The sequence below is a fragment of the Periophthalmus magnuspinnatus genome, chromosome 24 (genome assembly GCF_009829125.3).
Source record: "Periophthalmus magnuspinnatus isolate fPerMag1 chromosome 24, fPerMag1.2.pri, whole genome shotgun sequence".
NCBI classification, from domain to species: Eukaryota; Metazoa; Chordata; class Actinopteri; order Gobiiformes; family Gobiidae; genus Periophthalmus; species Periophthalmus magnuspinnatus.
Genome location: NC_047149.1, coordinates 12,817,528 through 12,845,172, shown reverse-complemented (window position 1 = coordinate 12,845,172; position 27,645 = coordinate 12,817,528). Strand labels below are relative to the sequence as shown.

Sequence of the window (27,645 nt, the reverse complement as noted above, 5' to 3'; positions counted from 1 at the left end):
CCTTCACTTAAGCTTTTGTGGCAGTCCAGTCTTGTGCTGTGTGCTCTGCATTCTGGCCTCCCTGGTCAAACTACCTGCTGTTTGTGCACGACTCTGGGTTGGAGCATTGTGCTATGGGAGGATGCTGCAGGTCTCCAGCACAAGAAGAACTGTTAATAGCACCATAAGAAAGGCCAAAAGTCTGCTCCACAAATGAGATGGAAATAAAGAAGTGAAGAATGTGCCAAGTTTCTCAGAGGATAAGGAGGGAGAAAGTATGTGCTGGTATACAGTTGGAACAAAATCAAGGTTATAATGTATTTTACAGTATTGTCACCATAGGCGACTTTGATAAAATAACTTTGAAATGTAACGGTGTGGTTACGAACAAAAATATGAGAAGAACTTTTGTTGTGTATATGCCACTTCAGGCTTAGCTCTGACATTTTCACATCTCACACCACGGCACACAGCGGTAATCACATCCTCTAACTGTTTGTATTACCAACATGTAAACAAATAAATTGCAGCGGCTAAAACTGCATACCAACGTTGCATAGGGGGATTTTTTCATGTTTTCTGGTTCATTTTAATGCCGTGTGGTTGATTTAAGAGCAATGCAACATATTTCATCATTCATCATCAAACAGGTGCTCTTGGGAGCTCTCTGGTGGCTTTGGGGCTCTAAGCAGCTCGTTATCCTGCTTTTATTGGGTAGAGCCGGCCCTGATGATTTCAAGATATACGTTTAAAAATTGAAACCAACATATTTTAAAATCAAGGCCCAAAAAATTCCAGAGACAATCGTATTTTTGCAGACCCTTCCCTGTGAAACCCTACTTGTCTGAGAACAATACTGAGCAGCCATATGCACAGCCATCAAATGTACGTCAATGGTAATGTAAAACAAATATTGTGCATGATAAAACATCTGACCATTTATTTTGAATACATAACTGAAAGTATTCAAATTAGACTTGTGGTACACGTGAACTTAGCTAAGATTGCGCATCCTAGAAAGTGAGAGTTACATTTGAAAAGGTTAACATTATTCTTTTCATTAGCTGAAATGTTGTAAAGTTCTGCTACAGAGCCAAGCCTTATTGAAGCCAAAATAAAAGGCCCCTTTGAAGCATCATAATGCGTGTGTTTTACCTTGGCCGCATTAAAAGCTGAAAGCTCCTGGTGTAAAAGAGGCATTGTGACTAGTAAATATTGTTTTGTTTATTTCTTTGTATACACTATTCTCTGTATTGTGGCGCTGACAATCTCAAGGTGACAGTCGAAGACCCATGGCTTTGTGCAAAGTGAGAGAATGAGTGGATACATAAACAAAACTTTTAAATTGATGAGTTTGACATCTGCACTCGTTTACTTTTCAAGATCACTTATCAGGCTAAGAGAAAGGGCACTGCATTGTATCTCCACTAACATCGTGCACGTTTATTAACCGCAGCAAGGTTTGAAATATAAATATGCACTTGAGAATGTGGAGAAGTAAGAAATAAATTAAGTACAAGGTTGTGGAAAAAGGCAGGAAAAACACAAATTGTGGTTCGCGAAACAAGAGTGACAAATTAAAATCCGACTTGAACTATAAGCACCATTGAGCAGAGGCTGAGGATGTAAAGGGACTGTCATCATTCTTCTGTGTGGCCAAGGTGATGGGGAGTCAGTCAGCCTCGTGGAGCTGCTCTATTCTAACACCTTTTATATTCAGTCAGTGAGCAGCTTTTATTCTCCAAGAATGTGTTTGTGTATTTAATCAGAGAAATTCCACTTAAGGGGATCTTTTCAGAAGGCTTTTCTGTGTTGGAGAAACATACCAGCTAATGCGTCTTCACCCCCTTTCAAGAATATCTGAATATTTCTAATGTTAATCACTTCAGAGCGGTGTGACTTTAGTGATGTTAGTTTTGTAATGTTGGGATAGCCAAGTGTGAGCGGCTAAGAGTGGCAAAGAGTCATTTATGATATATCTAGCCACTGCCACAAAGAGGCAAAAACAAAGTGTGACACTAAATGGCGGTTTGTCATCTGCAGCCACTACAAATACAATACTGTCATAATTATATTGGAGATGATATCATGGTGTCAGCCTGGCACTACTGCACAAATGCCCTGAAAAGCCTTTCAGTGCTATTGATTGGAATAAGAAACTGTTTATTAATAATTCCTTTTTCATGACTGCACTGACTCAGAGCAGAGGACCATGTCGCACAGACCAGTAGATGAAGCAGATGATAAAGTACACCTATGCTTCAAAATCATTCAAGGGAAAATGTGAAAAAAGCTTTTGTAAAATAATAAATATTAAAATATTACTTATAATTTCTGACAATGTCCATCCATAAAGACACAAGGAGAAAGTCATACTGCACGAGTTCTTTAGCCCACAAAGGAGCCTTCTCTCTATAGTGTCTACAGAAAGAGCTGCGTGGCATAGGTCAGATGCTAAATGAAAAATGTATAATGGTGAATATAAGCACCACACAAGAGCCTCTTCAATTCATTCATTTAACTCCACAGTGACCCTTCATAAAACAATCAGCACATCGAGTGGTGCACATTCATTCACACATGGACTGGAGAATACACAGCAGTGCTCAGTTAGGGAGGACTTTTAAATGTCCTACAATATGACCAATCTTCTACAGTGTAATCCTGCAGACATGTTTAACAGCTTCCCTCTCCAGAGCTCAAAATGCTTGGTCCCACCTTGTGATGTCATTAGGGGGTGTTTTTAAAATTCACCTTTATCAGTCTCATTCTGATCATGTTAATGCTGTGTACTTTTCACTGGATACTTTTCACTGAACAAAATATGCAACCAAAACCTGCACATAAAAAAGAGTATATAGAGTTTCACTGATTTTTACCAAATGCAAGAAGAATTTGAGGTATTTCCATGCCTTAGTGATGTCATATATTTTGTTTTTGAAGTTGTATAAACTGATTATTGTGGTAAAAGTGTAAAACTTGAAATGTCTATTTAAAGCAACACCGCGTAACTGTCTGTAGGTGGGAGAAAGTTACACTACTGTATGAATAAAACCATAATTCAGAACATTCTCCATAAGTTAAATGCGAGAATGTTTAACTTCTGACATATTTATTCTTTTACATCATTTATTGGTTGCCATCCAGTAACTCAAAATTCTAACAAACCTAAATTTTGAATAAATCCTCTCGTAGTGAGAACAGAATTGAAATCAAAGGTCTAAAATTATTATGTGGCTATAACAAAATGGATTTTAAGCTGCATTTGTATTGCTCTGATTTTTTTTTTGTCAGAGGCCTTCACCTACAGCGTTTGTGATCATTTAAGAGTTGTTTGAAAAATGAAAACAGGAGAAAAAGGAAAAATGACTTGCTAAAAATCAATGCTGCTGTGGATTGTAGACAGTGAAGGTGAAACTCAATTAGTCACTAAGACCTTGGCATCTCTCACAAGAGTTCTCACTTTTACAGTCCTGAGGGGAGACAGGAAAGGAAAGGGGTCTCTTGTCCCAGGCTCCATTGTCTTATAGGGTGCAGAATGGGCCCTCTTTCTACTTAATTATCTTAGAGGGGGGCCGATGAAGCTTCTTACCCTGAGCTCCCAAATTCTGCTGACAGGTCTGGATTAGAATATTCATTGCAGTTGTTTGCATTCATTTTGGTTTGCATTTATGCAAAGTACAGTATTGCATGGAAATAAGGGTTTAGGTAAGGATTAGGTCAGATTAGAGGGTTAGGTCTGTTGGCTGCGTGTGTTACATTTCACTTTATAAGGCAGTGTATAGGTGGATTAAATTAAAAATAGATTGTGTCTACTACAAAATTGCACAATCAATTTTATTTGATAACTGATGCAACAACTCATTTTGAAGAAAACAGCTTTTCTCGTGTGTTTAAATTGAACCATAGATTGCTGTAGAGGAGCGAAGCAGGGGTTTGCTGCTCCCTTGTGGAATTTAACAGTAGTGCGGAAACTTGGCCTACTTGCCCTTATATACTACTACATCAATCGATGTCTATCTATCTATATATATATATATATATTATATATAAAACCTAAAAACTTTTAATTGAAAGAATTATTATTATTATTATTATTATTATTATTATTATTATTATTATCATCATTATTATTATTATTTTAAAGAATATATATATATTTCTATTTATTATTTCTTTCTTTTCTCTCACAGAGGAGGAGGTGGTGTCAGCTGAGTTCTGGTTAAACATTGGCCCAGAGTTTGCCTTCCGCCTTCTGTTGTTTTTACACTGACGCTGCAGCGATTGTTGCTGCCTTTATTGACTCAGTAATTAAAGTATTTTAACCTGTAGATTCTGTCATCATCACACACGCTCTGCCATCTGGCCCTGACTGCAGCACATGCAAATGGATTTACCTCAGAACAGATAACATATAAGACGTCAGGCAGAAGGAGGAGAGGGAAAGGTGATATGGACATTTAAATATTTTTATGCTTTATCAAGATACTTTGTTAATTGTAGGGAAAAAGAATAGATTGCTCCTCCAGCTTTTTTATGGCAAAAATATACAGTAATAATTTGCTTGGGTTCATTGATGATCTATGTAATTTTCTGGTAGGGGTCTGCACCCGCTTGTCTCCCTGGACATATTATTCATATGCCTGGAATGTTTCACACGATGGCATTTAACTTATCTTGATTAGTCAATATCAGGTAGCTTTACTGTCAAATATATCTTGAAAAATGCGAATTGTTACAGTGAGCAGGCCTTTCCAATTTAAAAATAAATACAAAGTAATTTTAGCACCAGTCTTTTGGAGTTATGTTCTATTATTATATTGTGGAGAATACTTGTGTTTTTATGTAATATACCTAAATGAAACAAGTCTATAATAAACATAAGAAACTAAATTCAGTAGATTCTGGTAGATTCCATGTTTAATTTGAGAATTTTTCAAAACGTTTTACAAATAAATCTCTTCATTAGCATGTAGTCCGTTATTTCAACAACAGGTCTAAATATGTAACATTGACTTCACTGCACTCCCCCAGCCCCCATAAACACAGTGTTGATGGGGGGCAGTGAAGACACCAGCTCATGCACTTCAGAGGCTGACGGGACACGCTGCTGCTGGGACAAGACCGCGTCCTGAGAGGGGAACGAAGAAGAGCCACTGAACATGCAGGGGGCAGTGACAGACGACAGAGAGGGACCTAAGACACATAAGTGTAAGAGAATAGGGTATGGTACATTCAAATAACCATTTGTAGTCTATGTTATACACTCAAAGAATACTGTATATACACTTGATGCAAATAGTCAGAGAAATCATGCTCAACCATTGATGGAAGAAGTACTAGTAGTATTTTGTTATTTAAAGCAACACTATAACTTTCCAGGAGTGGCACTTCACCTGCATGATTCCAGGGAAATAGAAAGTTAAAACCGTACATCAGAACATTCTCCATGGCAAAAAAGTTACATGGTGAGGTTTTAAATAAGAGTACATATACATGTTAAAGCAAAACTATTCAGTATCCAGCATCCAGACCAGCTCCTTCCTTTTCTTCTATATTGTTATGGACACTCAAACCCTTATTCCTTTATGTAAAACATTAACTGTCCCCTTTTTGTTTCTTACACATGCAACATTACAGTATATTATTTATTAATACAAATATTATGCAGACTTATTTAAATGTACTAATGCAGAGTTCAACCAGGTATGGGAATATCAAATTAGCTGTATACTAACCCTAGTTACAAATTTGTCCATCTGACTGCATTATCCCTTCCTAATAAATAAAGTAAATTGCTATACATACACAACTGCTATATCATACTCTACACAAGATTTACAATAACACAAGGCCTATCATAAGGTTTATATATATATATAGGTTTATATATATATATATATATAGGTTTATATATATATATATATATATAGCGTGCTCTGGTGCTCAAGGCCTGCTCCTGTGCAGCTAGGATGACTGCCTTTGTGCTGTCCTTCAGTTCAGCTTTCCCACTGGTAGGATTTCTTGGCATCAGCCACTTCAGTTATGTTCCGGTGGTACATCCCATGCAGGGGCTTGTCCTCCCATGATGGTTCCTCCAGAACCTCTTCCTCTGCACTCCACTGTGTGAGATATTCACTTGTCCTTGATGTACTTATGGATCTTGGATGTTTCATCCTGGACTGTGGCTCTCACACTCACTAGTGCTTGGCCTCCTTCCTTACGGCTGAAACCTACGAGATGATGGCTCAGACGGCACCTGGTCAAACAAGTTCTGCATCAGGTGTCAGGGAACCAAAGCACCTTCATGAGAAATGGGTTACTGGAACAATACAGAGCACAGAGGAAGAGGTGCTGGAGATACCATCATGGGAGAACAGACCCCTACATGGAAAGTACCACCGGAACATAACTGAAGTGCCTGATATCACAAAATCGTACCAATGGCTTGAGAGAGCTGGTCTGAAGGACAGCACAGAGGCATCATCCTGGTTGCACAGGAGCAGGCCTTGAGCACCAGAGCGATAGAAGCCCAGATCTACCACACCAGACAAGACCCAAGGTGTAGGCTGTGCAAAGAGGCCCCTGAGACAATCCAGCACATAACTGCAGGGTGTAAGATGCTGCAGGGAAAGCATACATGGAGCTGCATAACCAAGTGGCGGGCACAGTGTACAGAAACATCGGTGCAGAGAAGAATGGACTGAAGACCCCAAGGAAACACCTCAAAAGGTAGTGGAGAAGGATCAAGCCGAGCAGAATGGTGATGGCGAACCAACTGGACATTGTGGTGGTGGATAAACAACAGAACAAAGTCATTGGCTAAGTGCTAAGTGGTGGGAAACATCAGGAAAATACCAGGGCCTAAAGAAGAGCTGGAGAAGGCCTAGAAGGTAAAGGCATCAGTGGTGCCTGTGGTCATCAGAGCACTCGGGTCAGTGACCCCCAAACTGGAGGAGCGGCTACAGCAGATCCCAGGAAAAACATCAGACATCTCAGTCCAGAAAAATTGCAGTACTAGGAACAGCAAAGATACTGCTCAGAACCCTCAAGCTCTCAGGCCTCTGGTAGAGGTCCCGTGAGTGGAAAAGAGGATGAGACCACCCCTGGAGGGTGAGGATGAGATTTTATTTTATATATAATATATAAATATATATTGCCTTTTACATACTCCAATTCTAACCTAGACTCATGTTGATGACTGGTGTATAGGAGTGTAGACATGCCCTGGTCTCACCTGTGGAGTGCTCTGGCTCGTTGTAAAACACATTGCTGTTGTTTTTGCGGGTGATTTCTCCGAGCAAGTTCAGAGGGTCATGTGCCTCAGAGAAAGACCCAAAAGCTCGCAGACTGCTCACACTACTGATCACTGACACATGCTGATCCAGTGAGGTCATCCTCTCCAAACATGAGCCGTTTCCGTAGTAACCTACAAAACATACACACACCTGCTTTTTAAGAGTTGCTTTCATGCCTGCTTGCTGTTGGAAAGTAGATTTTTGCATTATTATGCAGCAATACATGAAGCATGTCTGTTTTTGTAATGTATGTTTATGTGAGTGTGATGTTTGGTGTTTATCTGTGTATATGTCAGACGTGCTCTGTGTATGTGGAAAGGAATCTCCCCCCGGGGACAATAAAGTAAAGTAAAGTCTAAAGTCTAAAGTCTAAAGTCTAAAGTCTAAAGTCTAAAGTCTAAAGCAAAAAAAGTTCACTAGTGTTACTGTGTCAGGGATCTGCCCCAGATATATTGTAATTGTTTGTACACATCAAACATACCACTCTGAGCAGCCGCTGCAGAGTATCCACTCTGTGCACTCTGTGCCCCAAACCCAAAGCCCTCCGAGTCCATGACATGAGTCTGGTCCAGTCCTGCTTCAGACTCGGAGGTGTAGCTGGAGCGAAGAGGCCCGTATGCGGACAGAGAGCAGGGGGCTGCCCTGGTGGAAGGTGGAGCAGAACTGTGGCTGAAGAACACTTCTTTACTGAGGGGCTGCTCGATGAAAGAGGGGTAACGACAGAGAGAGTAATCCAGTGAGGAGCTCTGGGAGGGGACGGACGACACACACTGGTTCTGAGGTCTGCTGGAAATAAAAGATAATCCGAAATTATGTTAAGGAAAGTGTATGTTATAGATTTTAGATATTTATTTAAAAACTGCTGTTTTGCAGAGATTTTCACATCTGTGGTTGACCTGAGAGACAGTTGGTAGTTAGATGCCTGACTGGTTGAAGGAAAGTACCCTGCTCCACCTTGAGATAAGCCCTGATACAGGGTTTCTGTGTAGGAGGAGCAGGGGCTGGGCTGTGTTAGGGTGCTGAGTGATGACTGGCATGAGGATGATGAAGATGTGGAGGAGGAAAAGGTCAAGGGTCGCGCTGCCATGGGACCCTGGTTTATGACTGAGCCACGGTGCACTACCCCTACAGGAGAGATAGGGGGCGTCATGAGTGTCCCACTCACTTGTGAGAAGTCCATTTGGGAACCTGGAAGCAAAAAAGCAAAAATTGCACCAAATATCAACATCAACACAAGAGACCCAGTATCCAACAGACAGTAGCATTAAATATTAATTAGGGTACTCTAAGATTATTTAAGATTACAGTCCATAAAGTACATAGACCCTTTTATTATTTGTATAAAGCTCATGTCAACCAAGAACTGCCAGGAATAGAGAATACAATACTTTCATGTATTATATTCTATATGTACTTATAAGTGAGTATTTTAATGATCTAAATTAAATGATGCCATTTTTACCTGTTAATGTAAACACAGATGGTTCAGTGCCCAGGTAAATGTTTGTGTCTGCTGTAGGCTGCTGCTGACTGGTCACTGCAAACACATAGGACTGATCCACCAAAGACTCATTCTTCACTGATTGGTCAGAGATCGAATTTGCTTTGTTGCGATTCGCCAGAAAACAGGAACTGGGTGATGCCATAAAAGCTGCTTTACTTGCATCTAAACGGATAAAATAATACAAATATAAATGTGTGCATGTGTGTCTGTTGTCTGAGTCTACATCTCTACATGTTAAATTGTGAGTTTAACACATCTTTGGTTACCTGCATTTTTCATGTATTTGTCAAGCAGATTCCGCAGTTCCTGTTCATGGTCATTGTTAAACTGAGTTTCCAAAGCCAAAAGGATGTATTCGTCCAGCAACATTCGGATCAGGTGAAAAGAGCCTGAATGAAAACACACAAAAGGCAGAATGAAAACTTTTTCCTTCCTCAGTTTGTTCTCATGTGGGCTACAGTCAGCAGTAAAAGTATTGTAACTGCAAATATTACTTGTAAAAGTAAAACCAAGGGTTCAGATAGTTTTTTCACATGTTAGCAATCACCTCAATCACCTATATTTGTTGATCTTAATCCAAATATTAGCCCAGCCTCCAGGTGACTGTCCCGGTGTGCTGTATGACCCCTGACCTTTAGGCTGCAGCTCTGTGACCTCTGCATGGTCACGCTCAGAGGCAGAGTGCCACATGTTCATGTTTATTCACGTCCACAAAGTGTTTGAGTTTGAGCAGAGAAGCACACGCCGCACAGATAAGAGCTGTTTGATCAGGCCTACACTCCCCATTACAATTTATGGTGCTATTGTGGCAATCTGCTGCTGATACTGCATGCCCGCCGTTTTATCCAGTTTATTGTGAACACAGTATAATCTCTAAATAGATAACTCAATAAAATGTGCTGAAGACAATTTGTTATGTTTAGTTTTTTTAAACAAAAAAAAAAAGTGTAATGTAAAAGTATTACATTGTTTCTTACCAAAACTTGAGGCATTGTTTAGGGTTAGATTGTGCATCACTCTTGCTCCAAAAAAACTCCACCTCAATAAAAAGTCCTGAGCTCGTTTCTTCACTGAACGGCCACTCTGTTTACCAGGCTGGGATTAAGAAAAATAACAGAATTATAATAAAAGAAACAAACATACATACTACTGATATGAATACAAACACAGTAGAGCTAAGTGATAGCCTGTACCTTGATGACTTTGTGTTCCAAAACAGAGTCTAACCATTCAATGAATGATTCCACTGTGGCGTTTTTCCTCAGCAGCTCTTTTAGCTCCTGGAACACACTCACCGAGTCGTCTGTGAATAGGAAAACAGGACTGACACTCACAATTATAGAGGATGCAATTATATATATATATATATATATATATATATATATATATATATATATATATATATATATATATATATATATATATATATATATATATATATATATATATATATACTATTCTATTGATCCTATTCATTCTCAGAAACTATAGCCATTTATAGTTAATGGATCGAACTTACAGTCTGGAAGTCTGAAAAAGTAACTAAGACAAATTAGGAAAATGTTTTATTTGTTTGATCTAAATGCAACTTTTTTGTGGTTTGGTTTGTATTGTTGTTTTGTTGGTGGTGGGTGCCTCACACTCAGAGTAGATCTCTTGGTCCTGGTCTCCATGGCAGCTCACACTGAGCAGAGGCTGAGAGCTGATGTTATTTAGGTCCACACTGTCAATGTCCAACACCATCCCAGTGACCACCGCCTGGTCAAAGAGCGCCGGGCGAGCGATCTGAACCAACAACATAAGAATACTAAAGCTTGGAGGTTTTTAAAATGTATCTAGTGGAGATAGAGGTTCTCTGGAGAAGATTATACCTGCGCTAAGTGTAAGAACGAGGTCTGTCTCTTCAAAGATGAGACAAAGCGACGAGCAATGGGCAGCTTTTTAGCAGCAAGACATTCTGGTAAGTTCTCCAAAGAGGAAGCCAACCAGTGCTCCCAGTGCTTAGCAAAGTTACGGATATCAGCCAATAAGCTGTGAGATACAAAAACACATAAAATGTAAATAGATTTTTAAATCTTTTGCTTAAAGTTGCACTATGTAATTTTTTTTAGCTCATCTCTGTGTGGTTAAGTAAATGTTATATCAATTTTAATGAAAAGGGAAAATTGTTTTTACCAACCTTTCTGGCATCTCTTGCATTGTGGCAGGAATAAGGACATCTGTTAAAACCTGACAAAGAATGAAATTATTATTCAATTTACATTACATACAGAGTTTAATTCTCCACTTTCCAGTGTGCAACTTGTCTGTGCAAGTCAACCCAAGTAGATGTTGAAATCATAGTTTGATAAATTGTCAAAGGCCTAACTTGTCATGTGACTGACCTTGTACAAAATGGAGTCACATACACAGAAAATGTCCACAATGACATCATTCTCCAACAGGGGCAGCAGGTGGTCGGGCATGCCCTGCCAAAAATGCAGCAAGAAGTTCTGGATCTAAAACAAGATTTTCTTTACTTTGTGTGCACAAGACTTAAAATGACATCAACAACAACAAGAACAACAAGAACAGCAAGAACAACAACAACAACAACAACACTAATGCTAATAAAATACCTCCTCAAAGTTGACATTAATGGCATTATCCAGGATGCACTGACAGTGAGTTTTATACATCATGATCAGTGTATCAACCTGCAAAAAAGACCCAAAATGATTGAATATGTTGTTCAAATGTTGAGAATTGAAATGTTTCTGACCTTTTCCCTGGAAATGTTTCCCTGCAGAAGAAGGTGTTGCGCGCTGGGGAAGTCTGGGAGCAGTGTTCCTGTTTTGGAGCTGAGGGAGTACTTTCGAGTGAAACCGCCCTAAATAAAAACAGTTTAAGCTGATTATCTCAACAATAATTCTCACAGCATTTTCAGTCTTTTTATTACCTCATTCTTCAGTTTGCTTCCTGAAAATCTGCAGATAAAAATGTGAAGATTAGTTGTTTTTTCTTCACAAACTGTGATACAATATTTTAATTAATTTAGGCAACACTGCTATCAATCAATAGCAACCAGTATAATAAAAATATGACCTCCTGATCAGTAAAATATGGTATGAACATGGATTAAAAAGAGACTCACCTGGTCAAACCTTTCCCAGAGTACACTGAGTGATAGTAAGCACTGCTCTCCTTAATGCCGATGCCATAGTAGTGATACCTACATAATAATACTAATTAATGACTTTTCTAAAAAAAAAAAAAACCCAAGAATAATGTAATAGTTATAATAGTTATACTTGGAGTGTCCTCTTGTGCCCAGACGTCTAGTTGTCAACAGTGGGAACTTCTGCCGAATTGTCTGTTGAGATTGAGAATACTTTATAAACATTATCTTTATATTTCAAACAAAGTCCAAGCTATTTTTTTTCATTAATTTAAAGGTGCACTATGCAACTTTCCAGATGAGTGGCCCACCACCTGCTTGTCTTAATGAAAATGCTATTGCGCTCCATGGAATTTTCCACAGTGGCAGGTTAGATCCTTAATGATCTGACCTGTAACTTCACCTAGTAGTGCCACCCGCTTGTCACCATGGAGATAAATAAGTTTAATGCCATACTGTGGAACATTCCAGACAAGGCAATAACATGCATAAAGATGGCAGATCCTTCACCAGAAATCTTTTAATTAATAGAAAATTAAATCACTTTCTACTTTCTCCATACAGTGGACAGTAAGAAAGAAAGAATGCTTATGTTATCACACCCACTTTTCCAAACGTGGCAGCGCAGGCCGGCTCAAGTTTCTCTTTGCGGCAGAAGTCCAGGTAGTGAGCGTAGAGGATGCAGCGAGGCAGACACACTCCTTCACACACTATGTAGTTCTCCTCCAGCCTGCACACCCACACATCCATTTATCCATATTAACTAGTATTACAAGAGGAGCGCAATGTTCTAAGGTCAATTGTCCTTAAGGCTTTCCGTAGAGCTCAAATAACGATAATGCATTCAATTATACAATAGTAATTTAGTTCAGGTTAATATATTTAAATATATTTACTGATTCAACAACACTATTACTTGATCTTATAAGTAACTAATTGTAGCCATATATATATATATATATATATATATATATATATATATATATATATATATATATATATATATATATATATATATATATATATATATATATATATATATATATATATATATAAAATACTTAATACCATTGCAGAGTGAGATGTGTCTGCTTCTTTTTGTCTTTGATGATTTGGCTGATGGTTTTCCTGGAGGACACGCTCTGCTTTAGACTCAGGTTGTAGTCCACAATGTCCTGGTCTTCCTCAGATGAAGGGGTCTCGTTACTGTCCTCCTCTTCTGAATAACATGTCAGAACACTATTACTAAGCCATGATAGAGCTGAATGATTAGGGAAGAATATCTTTTCATGAACTGCTACCTCTACTACCTGGTTGGATGGTTCAAATTGCAATTTTTCAGACCGATTTTCCCATGGCAATATAAAATATACATATACATGTAGTTTTCAAAATGAGATAACTTTTCAATAATATTCAGGAAACATTAACATTTGAGACAGAATAAATAACTGCTAAAGTAAAACAAAGACTTTTGTAAGTTATAAGACACAATAAACACAGGATTTCTTGTTCGTGGATATTGTTCCATCTGAAATTAATTTGCAATTTTACAGAATATGTAGAAGTACATAGACTTCGTTTACACACATATGTGGCTATTTCAATGACTAATAGCTGAATATTAATACATGGAAACATCACATTAAGAATCTACTATGCCAAGTTCCTGTGGCTCAAACCTCTTACTATAAATCCCGGTTTTATTTCTTTTCTCAAACGCACAAACACCACACAAACATTTTACCAGATTTAATTTGTGAGTCATCCTCCTTATGAAAGTGCATTTCTTCTGGAGAGCTGCACAAAGGTTGAACAAGGAACAGTCCATCTTTGGTGGAACAGTCACGTTTCATTGGCATAGTGTCACAATGAAGAAAAACAAGATACGAGAGAAGGAAAATAACTAAAAGGAAATAGTCCTTCGAATAGAAAACTCATTGGTCCTTAGAAGCATAACTCCATCAAGACAAATAAAAAGTGCCAACTGAATGTAACTTTTTTGGTCTGAGCCATATCCAAAAGAGTGTGTGGTCCACCTGCAGAAGGGCTGCAGTGCTGATGAAGCTGAGGCTGGTGTTTGTCATATTTACAGAGGACTGTCCGGGTTAATTCATGTTATTAATGATTAACAGACAACTTCTCATCCATCTGTCCATCCATCCTACCTCCCCCAGTCAGATGAGCCAGACAAACACATGGAGAGAAGTGAGACACACCTGGGAAGTTAAACTCACACAGGAATCAGCAGTTTGTGTGAATTACCCACGTTTTGCAATTACCAAGATCTAGGCTGAGAACATAACCTTTCTATATAAAGAAGGCGATGCTGATAAATACCTTTAACGTGGCTATAACTCGCCTAATTTCTGTCAGATTAATAAAATATTAAATAAAACTACAGTATAATTATAGGTCTATGTCGTGGGCTGAGCAGGCCTTGAATTAATAGGTTATTTTGAATTATTGGCATTTGTATAGGTACGCCATAGAATAAAATTGAAATCAAATTAAAGATTAGAATTATCTTATTCGTGGAAATTGTTAATCATAAAAAGAAATGTAATAGGAAAAAAGAAAAACTGTACCTAAAATAGATTTGATTGCAATGGAGAGGCCACATGGCTGAGAGCACCACGCGGCGGTAAAGACCAGGAAGTGAAGCAGGCGCACGAGCTCAGAGCTGTGAGGCACGAGGGCACGAGGCGGACAGAGGCCCTCCTAACACGCTCTGGTAAGAATTATACAAGTATTTGTGCCACGTGTTGTTACTAGAATGTATATTTCTGCTATTTTTATTAAACCCGGTGTATAAAATAAAGAAAGTCACACTGGGATGTTCGCTAATGTTAGCTCAAGTTTAGCCGTGCGTCTTTACCGCGCCGCCAAATAATGACATAAATAAAATGCCAGTGATACATGAATTAATAAAATAGCGTTATATTGCGTAATAAATAGATCATGTTTTTTGTGTAGGTTGCCAACTCGCCAACTATTTCACGGTGATGTCACAAATCACAGCTGCTCCACATGATGAGTTCAGAGCAAAAGTAAGTAGACTATGGGATGTATTGATTGAAAATGTTTTCGTTCTTAGTAGTTGTAGTTTGAGTGTAAATTACATTAAAACATTAAAACTAAATAACATGTATATATAGCGCAGTATACAAGTGCCAAAACATAAACATTGCCATTGATGCATTGGTACCAATTTAAATGGTATTTTGCTGTACACTTATGTGTTTCTACAGTTTGCTTACTACAAAAACCAACAAAACCACTTATCACGAATGATGTGTTGTGTTACACTGTGCATATATGCGTAATAAAATATATAACATAATTTGTCAACCAATAAAAATATAGTTTTGACTAAGACATCATTGACTGACTAAAGGACTATAACCCTTGTGTTTTGATCTAATCTCACAAATTCACCCGCTTCTTTCAGGTCTTATGGCAGTGCTCCAGCAGGACATTGTGCCCTTTGGCCTGTGGACCTAAAGCTCACTCACCTGGACTGGAACCCAGAAGCCACTCTGATCCACTTCCAAGGCCAGTACCTCACCACCTGCGAACTAGATTACAACATCCTCCAGGGAGTGATCCAGAATGCTCCAAAAGCTCCAGCTTCTGTTGATGTAGGAGAGTTTTGTCTTGTGGAAGACCTGACCTCAGCGCGTTGGTACAGAGGACGTGTCCAGAGCCTAAAGAAGGACTTGTATGATGTGTTTCTCATTGATCACGGGAATGTACTGAGTGTGGATGAGGCACATATTTCCTGCTGTTCAAACGACCTCTTCATTTTACCCCCTAAAATTGTGTGTGGATTTCTCTCAAGCGTGCTGCTGCTTTCAGACTGCTGCCACTCAGTGTTAGAGCAGTATTTTGCTAATCTAGTTGGAAGAAATGTCACAGGTTACATTAAAGCTCTTCTTCCTCACAAAGTGCTTCTAATGGAAGCCCCAGACATCAACAGTGACCTTGTCCACTATGGTTTTGGGAGACATGTTGACACAGATACATTTCTGCTTTTGGTTGAAATGCTGACAGAAGCTCCTTTAAAACAAAACATTGAACCAGCTCCTGATTTACTCATTGAAAAACAAAGAAGACAAGAGTTCTTCTTAAAACCATCAAGTCTACGAGGATATGAGGACATTCTGTCTTCTTTCAGACCTAAATTGAAATGTGGATCACATGCGATAGTGCATGTTACAGCTGCTGTTAATCCTGGATTGTTTTACTGCCAAATGACTGCCAAAGAATCAGAGCTCAAGGAGCTATCAAGCAAACTCGCAGCAGCAGTAAATCAACTGAGAACCTCAGACAATCCTGGCTTGCTCTGTTCTGTCAAAGGTAAAGATGAAAATTGGTACAGAGGTTTAGTCCAGCATCTGCCTGTCAACTCCCTTGTCCGTGTGCTTTTTGTTGACTATGGCTACTTTGAAACCGTTAGAGTTGAAAATATCCATAAGTTGCCACCAGATTTATGTTCTATTCCTATCAAGAGCTTCCCTTGTGCCCTATCCTGCATGAACAATGAGGAAGAGGCTATCAAAAGCAAGCAGCTTGGTTTCCTAAAGACAAGTTTACTTGGAGGAATACTTGAGATTGAGATCAACAAATACAAACCAGAGCAACATCTTTACTGCATCACGATTCTGAATGCCAAGGAAAGAGTGACTCCAACTCCCATTCAGAAACCCCCCAGCACAAAGTTAACCCGCAGTGAGCAGAGCTTACCTCAAATTATGAGCAAAGAACTTGACAAAACACTTGAAGATGAAGAAATTCAAGTAGGTTCCGTCTTCACTGGCTATGTGGAGCATGTTCAAAACCCCAATCACTTCTGGGTTCGTTCTGAAAAACGAAATAATGACTTTGAAGAAATTATGGAGAAATTGTTTAGACATTTTAGGAGAATAGCACTTGATGAAGACGTATTGGAAAACCCAGAGCCAGGGATGCTTTGCTGTGCAGTCTATGAGGAAGACCTGCATTATTACAGAGGTGTGGTGGTGGACCTTCTGGAGAATGGGGCGGAGGTGCTCTTCATCGACTTTGGGAATACTGGAAAAGTGCCACACAATTTAATCAAGAAAATACCTAAGGAGTTTGCCGATAAATCTGCATTTGCTTTGTGCTGTAGCTTAGTCAATGTTGTACCCACGGATGAGTTGTGGCCCAGCAGCAGCATTGACTCTTTCAGACGCCTTGTGTCAAACAAAGTGCTACAAGTTTGTGTTATCCAGATAAGGAAAAACAAATTTGATGTTGACCTTTACTTTAATGAGGAAAGTGGTAATGGTGGTGGCCAAAGCCTGTCAGAGATTTTAATCTCAGCCCAACAAGCGCACTATGGGAAAAACATTTCTGAACAGTTCACAGGGAAGAAGAAAAAACACACATATTACAAACAAAAAGTAACAAAACATAACAGACAACCATTAGTAAATCCAAAGGCATCAGAAAACTGTAATAAGGAGAAGGAGGCATCAAAGTATGAACTGGAAAAAACAAAAGAACCTTTTAGCCTCAAAGGTCTCAACATTAAGCCTGGCTGTGAGTTTGCTGTTCGCTGCATACTCATAAATACACCATCGGACTTTTGGTGCCAGCTCCTCGATCAAGTGCCCGCTTTAGAGTCTCTTATGGAGAGACTTCAGGGGCACTATTCGATCAAAACTGTCCCACTTGAACCAGAACCATGTTGCGTTGTCAAGTCACCCTCCAATGGAAAATGGTGCCGTGGGATCATCACAGAAAGACAGAATGGCCGAGCAAATGTCATTCTTGTTGACTTTGGTTCAAGCATTCAAGTCAGTGAGGAATGTTTACAAGGATTACTCCCAGAATTCTGTGTTTTTGAAAAGCAGGCTTTTAGATGCAGCCTTTATAATGTGATTGAACCACTAGCACTGGGCTGGACCAAAGATGCCACAGAGTTTCTAAGAAGATTTGCTGACAATAGTGGTGTGAACCTGAAATGCAATGTAGTTTCTCAGTTAAATGTAAAAAACAAGGGGTTGTGCAACGTTGTGGATCTTTGCAACACAGAATCCAATCAAAGTGTGTCCAACTTGCTTGTGGAAAAGTGTCTGGCACGAGTAGTTACAAGAACTCTATCACCCACAGTTTTCCCTGAATCTTTTGTCTACTCGTCTTATGGTCTCACAGAGCGGAGCGAGGAGAAGGTCTTTGTCACCCATGTCCACAGCCATTTTGAGATCTTTTGCCAACTTGAAAAAAATACAGCCGTCTTTGAAGAGATTGATGACAAAATTTCAGAGGTCCTAAAATTAAAGCAAACCAATGCAGAAACTGTTGTCGAAAAACTGTGTCTTGCTAAATACCTTGATGGCCAGTGGTACAGGGGGATTGCTTACTTGGCTCAGTCACCTTCTCATGTGTTCGTGACATTTGTGGATTATGGAAATACAATGATCGCAGAGAAAAAAAATGTGGTTTTCATCCCAAAAGAGTCAACAGAGCTGTTGAACAAACCAATGCAGGCCTTGAGATTCTGTCTGGCCGGGGTTCCCCAGGGTCTAGTTTTTGCGGACGTGAAAGAGTGGCTTGATACAGCAGTTCTCAACAAGCAGGTGAGGGCGATCATTGTTGCAAAAGAGGAAGATGGATCTTTTGAAGTAGAGTTGTTTGATGGGGAAGTTAGCATCAATGACAGGTTGAAAAAGCTCATTGACACTCTCACACCAAAACCAAAAATAGCCATGACTTTAAACATCAAAAGCGAACGTAAAAATATGAACCAAAATGTCAGTAAGAGCCAGCTCAAAGCAAAGACACCGATGTCAAACAGACATAGACAAAAGAAAAATCAAAAGTCAAACAAACGCAGTCAGAACAGGCAAACTGAACCGGTGAAATCTCAACAGTCAAAGAAAGCAGAAGTGAAACAAACAGCAGTGACACAAGACTGTCCCAGTCCTCCAGAACCTCAATCTAATTATGCCATACAAGACAACAAGAAGTTAGGCCAAAAAAGTAAAAGAGAATGCTTTGTGGTATTACAGATCTCCTGTTTACCAGTAATAAAACTCACAGAAGGCTTAAAGTTGGCATGTTTTGCCTCCCATATTGATTCACTCAGTAGTTTCTTCCTTCAACGTTCTAGTGATGAAGCAAACATCTTTCAAATGGCAGAAGATATAAACTCTAGCTTCTTCAAGGAAACTTTAGAGCCATGCACAAACATTGCTCTAAAAGCTGACGATCTGGTTATCGTGGAGTACAAGGATGATGGGGCACTTTACCGTGCTGTTGTCAAAGAAAATATAGACTCCTGTACTTTCAAAGTGGAATTTGTGGACTTTGGAAACTCAGACATTGTGGGGAATGAAAAGATGTTTGTGATGACAAAGGACAACGTCTCTCAACCGCGATATAGCATACCGTGTAGCCTACTGGACTGTTCAGCTTTTGACGACACTGCTGCTTTTACAGATGTAGTTATGGACAAACCGTTTATGGTTGAGTTTGTTTGTTTCAGAAAATCTCAATGGCAGGTCAAAGTTGAAATTCTCGATGCAACAATTTCAGTACCAGTTGAAGCAGCAGCTCCAAAGGAAACTGACACAGTTCCTGAAGTGAAAAAAACAACACAAACAAAGCCAAACATCACAAAACGTGTAATGAGAGAGAGAAAAAAGAAACTGCCTAAGAAAATTAGCATAGTCAAAGTGTCGAAAGATTTATTCAGTGCCTTCTTGCCTCCAAAAATTCAAAAAGGAGACACTGAGACTGGGCTAGTGCTGTCTGTACAGAGCAATGGAGATTTTTATTTGAGACTTGACAAGTCTGAGGATTCATTAGCTGCACTGGAGACACTGTTAGCTGCACACTTAAAGTACTGTGAGCCTGTCTTGACAAACAATGTCAAAGAAGGCCTCAATTGCTTAGTTCAAGAACAAAATGGCAGAAAATGGCGTAGGGCTGCTGTTAAAGATGTTTTCCATGATGCATGTTTAGTTCACCTGTTAGATTATGGGAAAATTGAGACGGCATCAAAAAGTACCCTCTGGCAGATGATGCGTTGCCTTGCAGTGATTCCACCCTTTGCTGTGCACTGCAGACTGAACATCCAAGAAGGCAGTGTGCAGGACAGGCAAATTTGTTACGAAGCAGTTAAAGGCATTGAAGGGTATAACGTCAAGCTTGTGTTTGTGGAGGTTTCCGAAAAATATCTATGGTTTGTAGAAATGGTGAGGGACAGATTCCTTCTTCAGCATCATGTTTCAAATACAGAGACAAAAACTGAACTGGATTCTGCTCGAGAAAATGAGAGTGCAACTGACCCTCAGAAACTGGTCTTTGCTCCTGTTGAACTGAATAAGGAGTATTGTGGCTTTGCTGCCGCTGTCACCACACCCTTCGAGTTCTGCGTTGTCTTGGAAGACTTGTACCTCATGAGTCAAGTCTCAGTCTTGTTGGATGATTTCCGAGATGAGCTGCAGCCCCTCCCCCTGGCCCACCTTGTCCCCAAAACTGGCTGCTTGGTTAAATCTAAATCTAGGAACAAGTGGTGCAGGGCAGAGATCCTCCATGTAGACTCTACTCTCACCCTGGACCTTGTGGACTATGGACATGCTGAATGCTTGTCTTATGGAGACCACTCCAAGCTGAAAAAGCTCCCAGATTGTATCAAAGCGCTGCCCAAAGTGACATACCCCTGCGTCTTGAACACAGTGAGGCCGGCTGAGGCAGAAGAACAGTGGAGTGATGAGGCGATCATTTTCTTCCAGCAGTGTTTGGACCAGAGGAATCTCCAGATATTCTTCAGGGAGGAGATTTCAGACTGCCAGTGGAAAGTGGACATCCTGGCCAATGGGGTCCACGTCGCCAAGCAATTGGTCGATGCAGGGTACGGCAGCTACATGGACATCATGTTGGGACTACGGTATGTCTCTCATTTTAATCTTGTGATATTTGATTCTCATATGTCAAAGGATATTTAAATTTTTTAAGGGGGAGGGGGTTAATTCTTTCCCTGATTTAAATACGTATGGAGTGAGGAGTCTAAAATATAAGTTTCACATGGGGTATTTCTTCTGTCAAAAGTTAACAATTAATTTAAGTAATCCGCAACCAACTTAATTACTTAAAATTCTATGTAATTTATAGTTATGTATATCAAGTATATGGTCATGTTTGTGTCGGACAGGTTTCAGGAGCAGAGCTCTAGACGCAGCCCGCTGTATCTCAGGGAGGATGAGTGTGACGAAGACCCAGAGGAAGGAAGTCAGACCTTTGAAGAAATTGAACAGATTTTCAAAGTCAACTCAGACTCCTGTCTGTGTATGTATTCCCAAACTACTTTGTTCAGTGCACACAATTTTGCAAAGCATGTATTTTTTCATTGATGTTTTGTAGATACCGTATGAAATAATTACAGGGTACATCGAATATCTGTCTGATGCAATCATTTCAATGGTTACATTTACATGCAGACTAAAATCTGATTTCTGGATATTTAAGATTACTTAAATGAAATGCAAACTGCAAAATCTGATGCGAGTAATCATAGGGTTCCTGATCACAAATAAATCAGATAATTTTACTATTACATGATTTAATAATCTTAACTCAAAAAAATCTAAATAACCTAATTTTGTGTATGCTCGAACTGTGCTTTTAATATTTTTTTATTTCTGTATTTTCAGGTATGTAAATGGTACTGCTTTCACCGTTCAGAAAACTGCAGTGTGATCCCTCCCAACAGTATTTTAGTTCAGAGTGCTATGTATTTTAAATTTTTATTTTAGATGAAGCAAAGTACCTGTCGAAGTATAGACATATTCATATTAGACATTTGATAAATGTACATTTGTTTTTGTTTTGCAACTAGTTCAGTTGTTAAATTCAATTATAATTTGTTCTAAAATGCAGTTACACTTCTGACATTATTTTACTTTAGAATATTTTAAGGCAAATGTCTCAATTTAATTTTAAATCAACCAGTTTCATTATTCAATATTTTATATGATGAGTGATTAAATGACTTATGTTTGTGTCTGTTAGTGTTTTACACAAGTGGGGAAAATATTCAAATTATAAAGTTCTGTATGTAATAAGGATGAAATGAAGAATTCTCTTTTTGTTTTTAGCTCCACTTGGGGGCACTGTTGAACAAGGAATGTTCATCTCAGTTGAGAATTGTATCAAAGTCAGGGTATTCTGAGCCAAGACATTGTTCTTACAAAACAACTCAATAAACACATCAAAGAGGTATATTTGTCAACAAAGATCCACAGCCTTACGTAGTTGAAAAATCTGTATTTATTAATGATTTACAAAAGGCTAAACATGGAAACCATTTAAATGATTCAGTTCATTTGAAACCTAAAAATGAACAGTGAGTTGGATGGTTGGTCTGTAGAGTTTGTGTGTGGCCATACAAAAACCTGCTGGAATCATTCCAAACTGCAGAAGAAATGACGTCAAGTGATTTTTACTCTTTACTTATGGGAGACACTGGAATTGAGGTGTGAGAAGAGCAGCAGTGGTCAATGTAAAATATATCCTATTACCTCATCTTCAGTCCATTTACAAGTCTCCCTCCATAGCTGGTGTTTCTAACTCAAAAAGTAATGTCACAGGTTGTTACCACAGTACAAGAGGTCCCAAATAATGGTTTGGAATATGATAAATCAATGGTTTTGTGGATAATTAAATTAAAATTGTGCAAGTTTGCTTTTTTTCTCCATGTTTGTAATAAATAAAGCAAACAATAGTGTTTTCCCACCATTAATCACAATGTAAGTTGAGGGAACTCAGAGGTGAAAATTCACACAAGATTACAAATAATAAATCTTTCTCTGGTTTAAAAATCCAAAGGAGAAGACCAGGTTTGGCTTACTGTTTCAAATGTGTATTAACATCAATCGTATCAAGTGACTAGTAGTTAAAAGTGTGTGTGGACCTTGATATTTACATGTTGTGCAGTTTTTAGACCAAAAATAAAACAAAATCCCATGCTACGGAATGAAATAGCAGTGTCACTCACTGAGAATTTAAAAAACCAAAAAATATATATATAATAATAATTGGTCTGGAGCTGTCCGGTGGAATTTAAAAAGAGTGAGAAGCAATGATACCAGAAGAAAATTCACAAAATAAAATATCCTAAAATTGTTTCTGGAAGCTTTTAAAAAATTAAAAAGAAGAATAAACCTCTCTTTTATTCTATCCCTTGCCCAAAAAACGAACAAAAATATATCCCCTTTGTTATTTGATTTGCAGTTTATCACTAGAGATTCTTTTTTACAGTGCTTTATAATTACTGTATCTTCGACAGACCATAACAAGGGGAATCCTCTTTAAACCATTAGTCTCTTTCTATTGCAACAACAGCTACATCAAAATGTCCAGTTATTCGTTGATTAAAATAAAAAATAAGCAAAAAAAAAAAAAACAAAAAAAACACAAGAAGAACAGACGCTCGCCCAGTGGGAAAAAAAAAATGCTAGCGGATTGTCCTGGGACCACCTTAAAAACCAAAGTGGCTGTAGTGGCTGGTTTAAGGTGGAACTAGGGGGTGTGTCCCAAGTGCAGGTGGGCGGGGCTACTGCTTAGTGTTGAGCTCGTTCTCCAGCTCCATCAATTTGCGGGACGCCTTGACCTTGTTGGACACCTCCTTCCCCTGAGAGAAGAGGCGCTGGCGCTCCTTAAAGGTCAGGCTCTCCGGGGCACCACTGGGGATCGAGTTCTCTTGCTCCTGACTGGAACAATTCAAATCACACAGGTAGAGTTGGGATTTTAATTGTTTTTTGTATTTCAGTGTTAATATTAGAAATAAAAAGCCCTTACCTCTTTGTCCATTTGTCTTTATAGACTTCAGATCCTACAAGTCCTGCTGAGTTTCCAGTGTATGAGTTAGATCCTTTACAAAGCAGCAAACACGAGTCAGTACCATTCAAATACAGCCATCTATAAAACAACTGATCAAAGCTGCTGGAGCCAAACTTCAGTTATCAATTGGACCCTAATGGTGTACCACGTAACTTTTTGGGTTTGACGGTACACCACCTGCTTGTCTCCATGGAGAGGTTGGTGCTTTGCTTAGAAGGAACAATCCAGGCAAAGCAATAACATCTCTATGGTAACAAGCAGGTGGCAGACCCTCTACCAGAAACGTTATAGTGCAAATTAACGTTGAATTTGTCATTTGGACTTCGACCCAGCAACTAGCAATTTTAACATTTTCTCCACAGACCAGCCTAAGCAGGAGAGAAAGGAAGAAAAGCGTTAGTGTTTCAAGTGCTAGAAAAGGGGCATTCAAAGCAGAGAAATGGTCTGTGGAAGTCAGAGGGTCCTGGGTCAACCTCACCATCAAACGGAGAGGGTGAGCTAGACCTTTGACCTAGAGTTAGTCTATTATTTTCCTTGTCACTGTGTCATTCCAATATCTAAAACTAAAGACATGTAAACAACTTTGTATTAAATCCCCAATATAAACATGTTCTATGTTCTATGGTATATTGTTTTGAACTGATATTGCACTTAAATAAGTTTTGCCTTGTCTCATTTCAGAATTTTCAAGATGCTGTAAAACTTAGAAGAACATTAACTTGCCCTGAATACTGACCCCTGTTCAGGAATCCTTGTCCAAATTTACAGTAGATATTTATCAAAAATATGGTTAAGATAAATGTCCTTCTGCATAGCTAGGATTTAACATGTCTTTGATTTCTACGCCAACATACTGTGGCCTAAACTCTCATGTTTCAAAGGCAAAGGAGAGCTTGGGTTGGCACAGTTTGGTGGGGACACAGTGACTGGATGCTACAGCAGGCAGCTCCTCTTCTCCTACACCGTGAGCAAGGAGTCCATCCCCAAACCACATAAACACAAGCGGGCCAGAACAAAGCGACCGCAGCCGCTGGGCTCAAGGCAAGGCCAGTAACATTCCTGTGAGGAGCCAAAAAACACACAAAGTCAAACTTAAGCCACATTCTTTTCTATCAAAGGGTCACTGCTTTGTTGAAGGTAATGGAGTTTACACTGTATTATAATCCCTGGGGTATCATTTATCAATACACTGCTATTTGATATTTAAAGTGACAGTACTATATTTTTTTATTATCAAGCTTTATGGGTCAACAATGTCCATCTATGTACAGTTGCCACATGTGTGATAATGTTACAATGACACCTATTTTAACATTTATAACTTATTTCTTGGCTACGTGAGGTTGAGGTACTGGTCATTTGAAAATATATTTTTTGGTATGTTTAAGAACTCAATTCTGAAATGATGACATTTGTTCAATTGTTCATAAAATACAAAATTTTAAATGCATTATATATTTTAACTTACACTTGTTGAATATGGACCAGGGAACGCATGAATAAAAGCAGAATATTCTCCGTTTTAATACAGCAATGATTTTTTACTGTGATTAATGTAGTTTTGTGGGGATTGGAGGGACTTGAGGAGCTGCCTGTTGATGGCATGATGCGCATTCAAAACCCTTTATATCAGAAAAGCCACAGAGTCAGGCATCACTCAGGAACCTGACCCTGCCGCAAAGCCTTTTGGGAGTTGTAGTTTAGTCAGATAAGCAGCGTTAGACAGTGGCACAGCTAGAGCAAACACAGACTGACAGGCAACAGACATGAACAAGAAAACAGGCAAAAATTAACAAACAGAAGAGCAGAAATTGGGCCAAGAGAATTACAAGAGCAGCCTGGTTGGGTTAAAGCCGTTACAGTGAGCGCTGCAGCCACAGTGCAGGTTGGGTTATGTTGGATTTGTGACATGCGTCGGGTTGTGGGACGGGGTGGGTGGGGTTAGTGTGGTCCTGGTCTGAGGGACGGTGCAGGACTGTCCTATCAGGAGTGGTGTGATAGTGAGGGGCGTTTGGGAAGTACTTCAGGGAATATAAACTTTATTGTAGTGTGCAAATACTGTTCATGCTCTGATTGTCTGTGGCTCTGCAAAGGTACCATCTGTAGTAGTACTGTCTTCACAAAGGAAGAAGTATGTGGTTCCGTCCCTTTAGGTTTATACTTGCCATTCTATATACATTCTACAAGCACTTGGAGCACACAAAAATAAAGGTACTCTTTAAAAGCAAATGTTTTATATTTAACAAAACACAGATGCTTTTTTTTTTTACTTGTTTTTGTAATACTATTTATACTACTTGATATTGAGATTCTTGAAGATTGCTACACATTCATTTTCAATTCCTTGCTATGCCTGCTTTATTTTCCAATGTCATGCTTTACAATTTCAGAATACCTATGCATATATAATTCTTTGTTAATTAACTTGCACAGCCACAGACAGAGAGGTGTCACTCAAAGTGCTGCTGATGTTTTGGTGTTAATGTAATGTAAAGTAATAGGTGAATGATCCTGTTGTCCATGAGTGATGGGCGTGAGGGCAAATGGTGTGTCTCTTTCCCTTTAAAGCCAACACCACTAAGCAGAGCCGCGGGGGAAGGGCATGAAGGCAGGGGGTGGGCACTATACCAGCTGGCCACACCCACAACCCAAAGCAGCAACCAACCAGACACACAGGAGGCGGCGAGCGACAACACCAACAGTACTACGATTGGCTCAGGTGGCTCTCGATCTCCGGAAGAGGGCAATTATTGGTAACGATTTTCAGGCGTTTCTGATTGGGAGAGGTGATTTGTTGTTCTAGAGTGGTTCGGTATAGTAGGTGATTGAAAGAAAACAAAAATAGATAAAATGAATAAGGGACATGGAGGATTGACATGGAAACAAACAGATACATCTTGATTTGCCTGTGAGAAAAACTAACAGAAAAATAATTTTGATTTGACAATGAAAAATATGGACAAACAAATATAAAGAAGGGAAATAGAAGGAGGCCGCTACTGGAAACACACGTCTAAATGAAGAGTGACTAGAGTGAGGGAGGCCGGAGCAGCAGGGGGCGCTGTGGCTGACACTGCTCCGCGTGTCTACCTTTGAGGCCTCCGGATTGGATGAAGCTCGGTTTGGCAGGAAGGGGGGGGCCTGTACTGTTGGAGTTGTTGACTGGCGGCTGGAACGAGCCAGACAGGAAGATGCCATCAGAAAGGGGGCGAGGCTTGCGCGCAGTGGGCGGCGGCTGAGGCTTGTTGTGATTGGGCGTGGCGGAGGCCGGGAGGTCGCCATACGACTTCCTGGTCGCCGACAGCTTGGCCTGACCTGATTGGCCGCCGCCGCTTCCTGCGTTAGGGAAGACTTCCTCGTCGTCCTCGTCGTCTGCGTTGGACACGTACTTGGCGGTGTAGAGCGTGTCAGGGGAGGCCACCTGTGTTTTGAGGTAGGAGGTGTTTCTCTGTGGGGGGGGTGGGGGCGTGTTAGTAGACGGGTTGTGCGGGGAGGTGGGGGGTTGGTAGTCCCGAGGCAGTGGGGGCCGATACAGACCGGCCGGCTCGTCCGGCGTCAGCAGCTTTCTCTGGGCTTCATCATGCTGCCGCCGGCGCTCCGCCTCCAAACGAGTGTAGTACTCCTCCTCCTGCCTCCTCTGGGGATGTACAAGCATATGTCAGCCCCGCTCTCCTGGGACACTCTGCTCTCTACTGCCCTCTAGAGCTATGGGTACTACATAAAACCACTAATACTACCAGTAATATTACCAATAACACCTCATAATCTACATATATTTCTGCAAAACAGACAACTCAGCACACACTGTACACTACAGACTGTTAGCCTTGTCTCAA

The 27,645-nt window shown here is 39.7% G+C and overlaps 3 protein-coding genes across 14 annotated transcripts in view; 1 reads left to right on the top strand and 2 right to left on the bottom strand.

The window, feature by feature from the left end:
• Positions 1-4,996: 4,996 nt before the first annotated feature.
• rfx6 (regulatory factor X, 6) lies at positions 4,997-13,806 on the bottom strand. Its single transcript, XM_055232198.1, has 20 exons — positions 13,686-13,806; positions 13,007-13,157; positions 12,545-12,668; positions 12,072-12,133; positions 11,915-11,992; positions 11,720-11,747; positions 11,543-11,650; positions 11,400-11,477; positions 11,166-11,279; positions 10,961-11,010; positions 10,653-10,812; positions 10,422-10,566; positions 9,975-10,084; positions 9,759-9,876; positions 9,048-9,170; positions 8,740-8,943; positions 8,138-8,465; positions 7,759-8,060; positions 7,217-7,408; positions 4,997-5,175 (listed from the first exon to the last, which is right to left on the bottom strand). The coding sequence occupies exons 1-20, from the start codon at positions 13,798-13,800 to the stop codon at positions 4,997-4,999; spliced, it is 2,769 nt and encodes a 922-aa protein (XP_055088173.1). The 5' UTR covers positions 13,801-13,806.
• A 780-nt stretch (positions 13,807-14,586) lies between these two features.
• tdrd15 (tudor domain containing 15) lies at positions 14,587-22,700 on the top strand. Its single transcript, XM_055232456.1, has 5 exons — positions 14,587-14,672; positions 14,915-14,988; positions 15,390-20,858; positions 21,123-21,256; positions 21,622-22,700. Exons 2-5 carry the CDS (start codon positions 14,969-14,971, stop codon positions 21,627-21,629), a joined length of 5,631 nt encoding a protein of 1,876 aa, XP_055088431.1. The 5' UTR covers positions 14,587-14,672; positions 14,915-14,968; the 3' UTR covers positions 21,630-22,700.
• The window catches only part of afdna (afadin, adherens junction formation factor a), a 77,442-nt gene continuing 72,018 nt past the window's right edge, over positions 22,222-27,645 (bottom strand). For 8 of the 12 annotated variants that reach the window (XM_033990940.2, XM_055232448.1, XM_033990946.2 and 5 more), the window contains 3 exons: positions 26,900-27,446; positions 23,768-23,840; positions 22,222-23,679 (listed from right to left, as the gene is read on the bottom strand). In XM_033990940.2, coding sequence (XP_033846831.1) covers positions 23,523-23,679; positions 23,768-23,840; positions 26,900-27,446 — 777 coding nt within the window. In that variant the 3' untranslated portion in view covers positions 22,222-23,522. Of the gene's footprint in view, positions 23,680-23,767; positions 23,841-26,206; positions 26,716-26,899; positions 27,447-27,645 lie in introns of those variants that run through there. The other 4 variants (XM_055232450.1, XM_055232451.1, XM_055232452.1 and 1 more) reach the window with 3 other exon arrangements.

What these genes read in the sequence shown, in the direction of transcription:
- rfx6 (XM_055232198.1), bottom strand. Translation starts at nt 13,800, where the DNA reads ATGCCAATGAAACGTGACTGTTCCACCAAAGATGGACTGTTCCTTGTT. An exon ending in GCGCTGCCACGTTTGGAAAA is followed by an intron (nt 12,134 to 12,544) that starts GTGGGTGTGATA and finishes CAATCTCAACAG; the next exon opens with ACAATTCGGCAGAAGTTCCC. An exon ending in AAACAATGCCTCAAGTTTTG is followed by an intron (nt 9,171 to 9,758) that starts GTAAGAAACAAT and finishes GTTTTCATTCAG; the next exon opens with GCTCTTTTCACCTGATCCGA.
- tdrd15 (XM_055232456.1), top strand. Translation starts at nt 14,969, where the DNA reads ATGATGAGTTCAGAGCAAAA. An exon ending in ATGATGAGTTCAGAGCAAAA is followed by an intron (nt 14,989 to 15,389) that starts GTAAGTAGACTA and finishes CGCTTCTTTCAG; the next exon opens with GTCTTATGGCAGTGCTCCAG. An exon ending in GACATCATGTTGGGACTACG is followed by an intron (nt 20,859 to 21,122) that starts GTATGTCTCTCA and finishes TGTGTCGGACAG; the next exon opens with GTTTCAGGAGCAGAGCTCTA.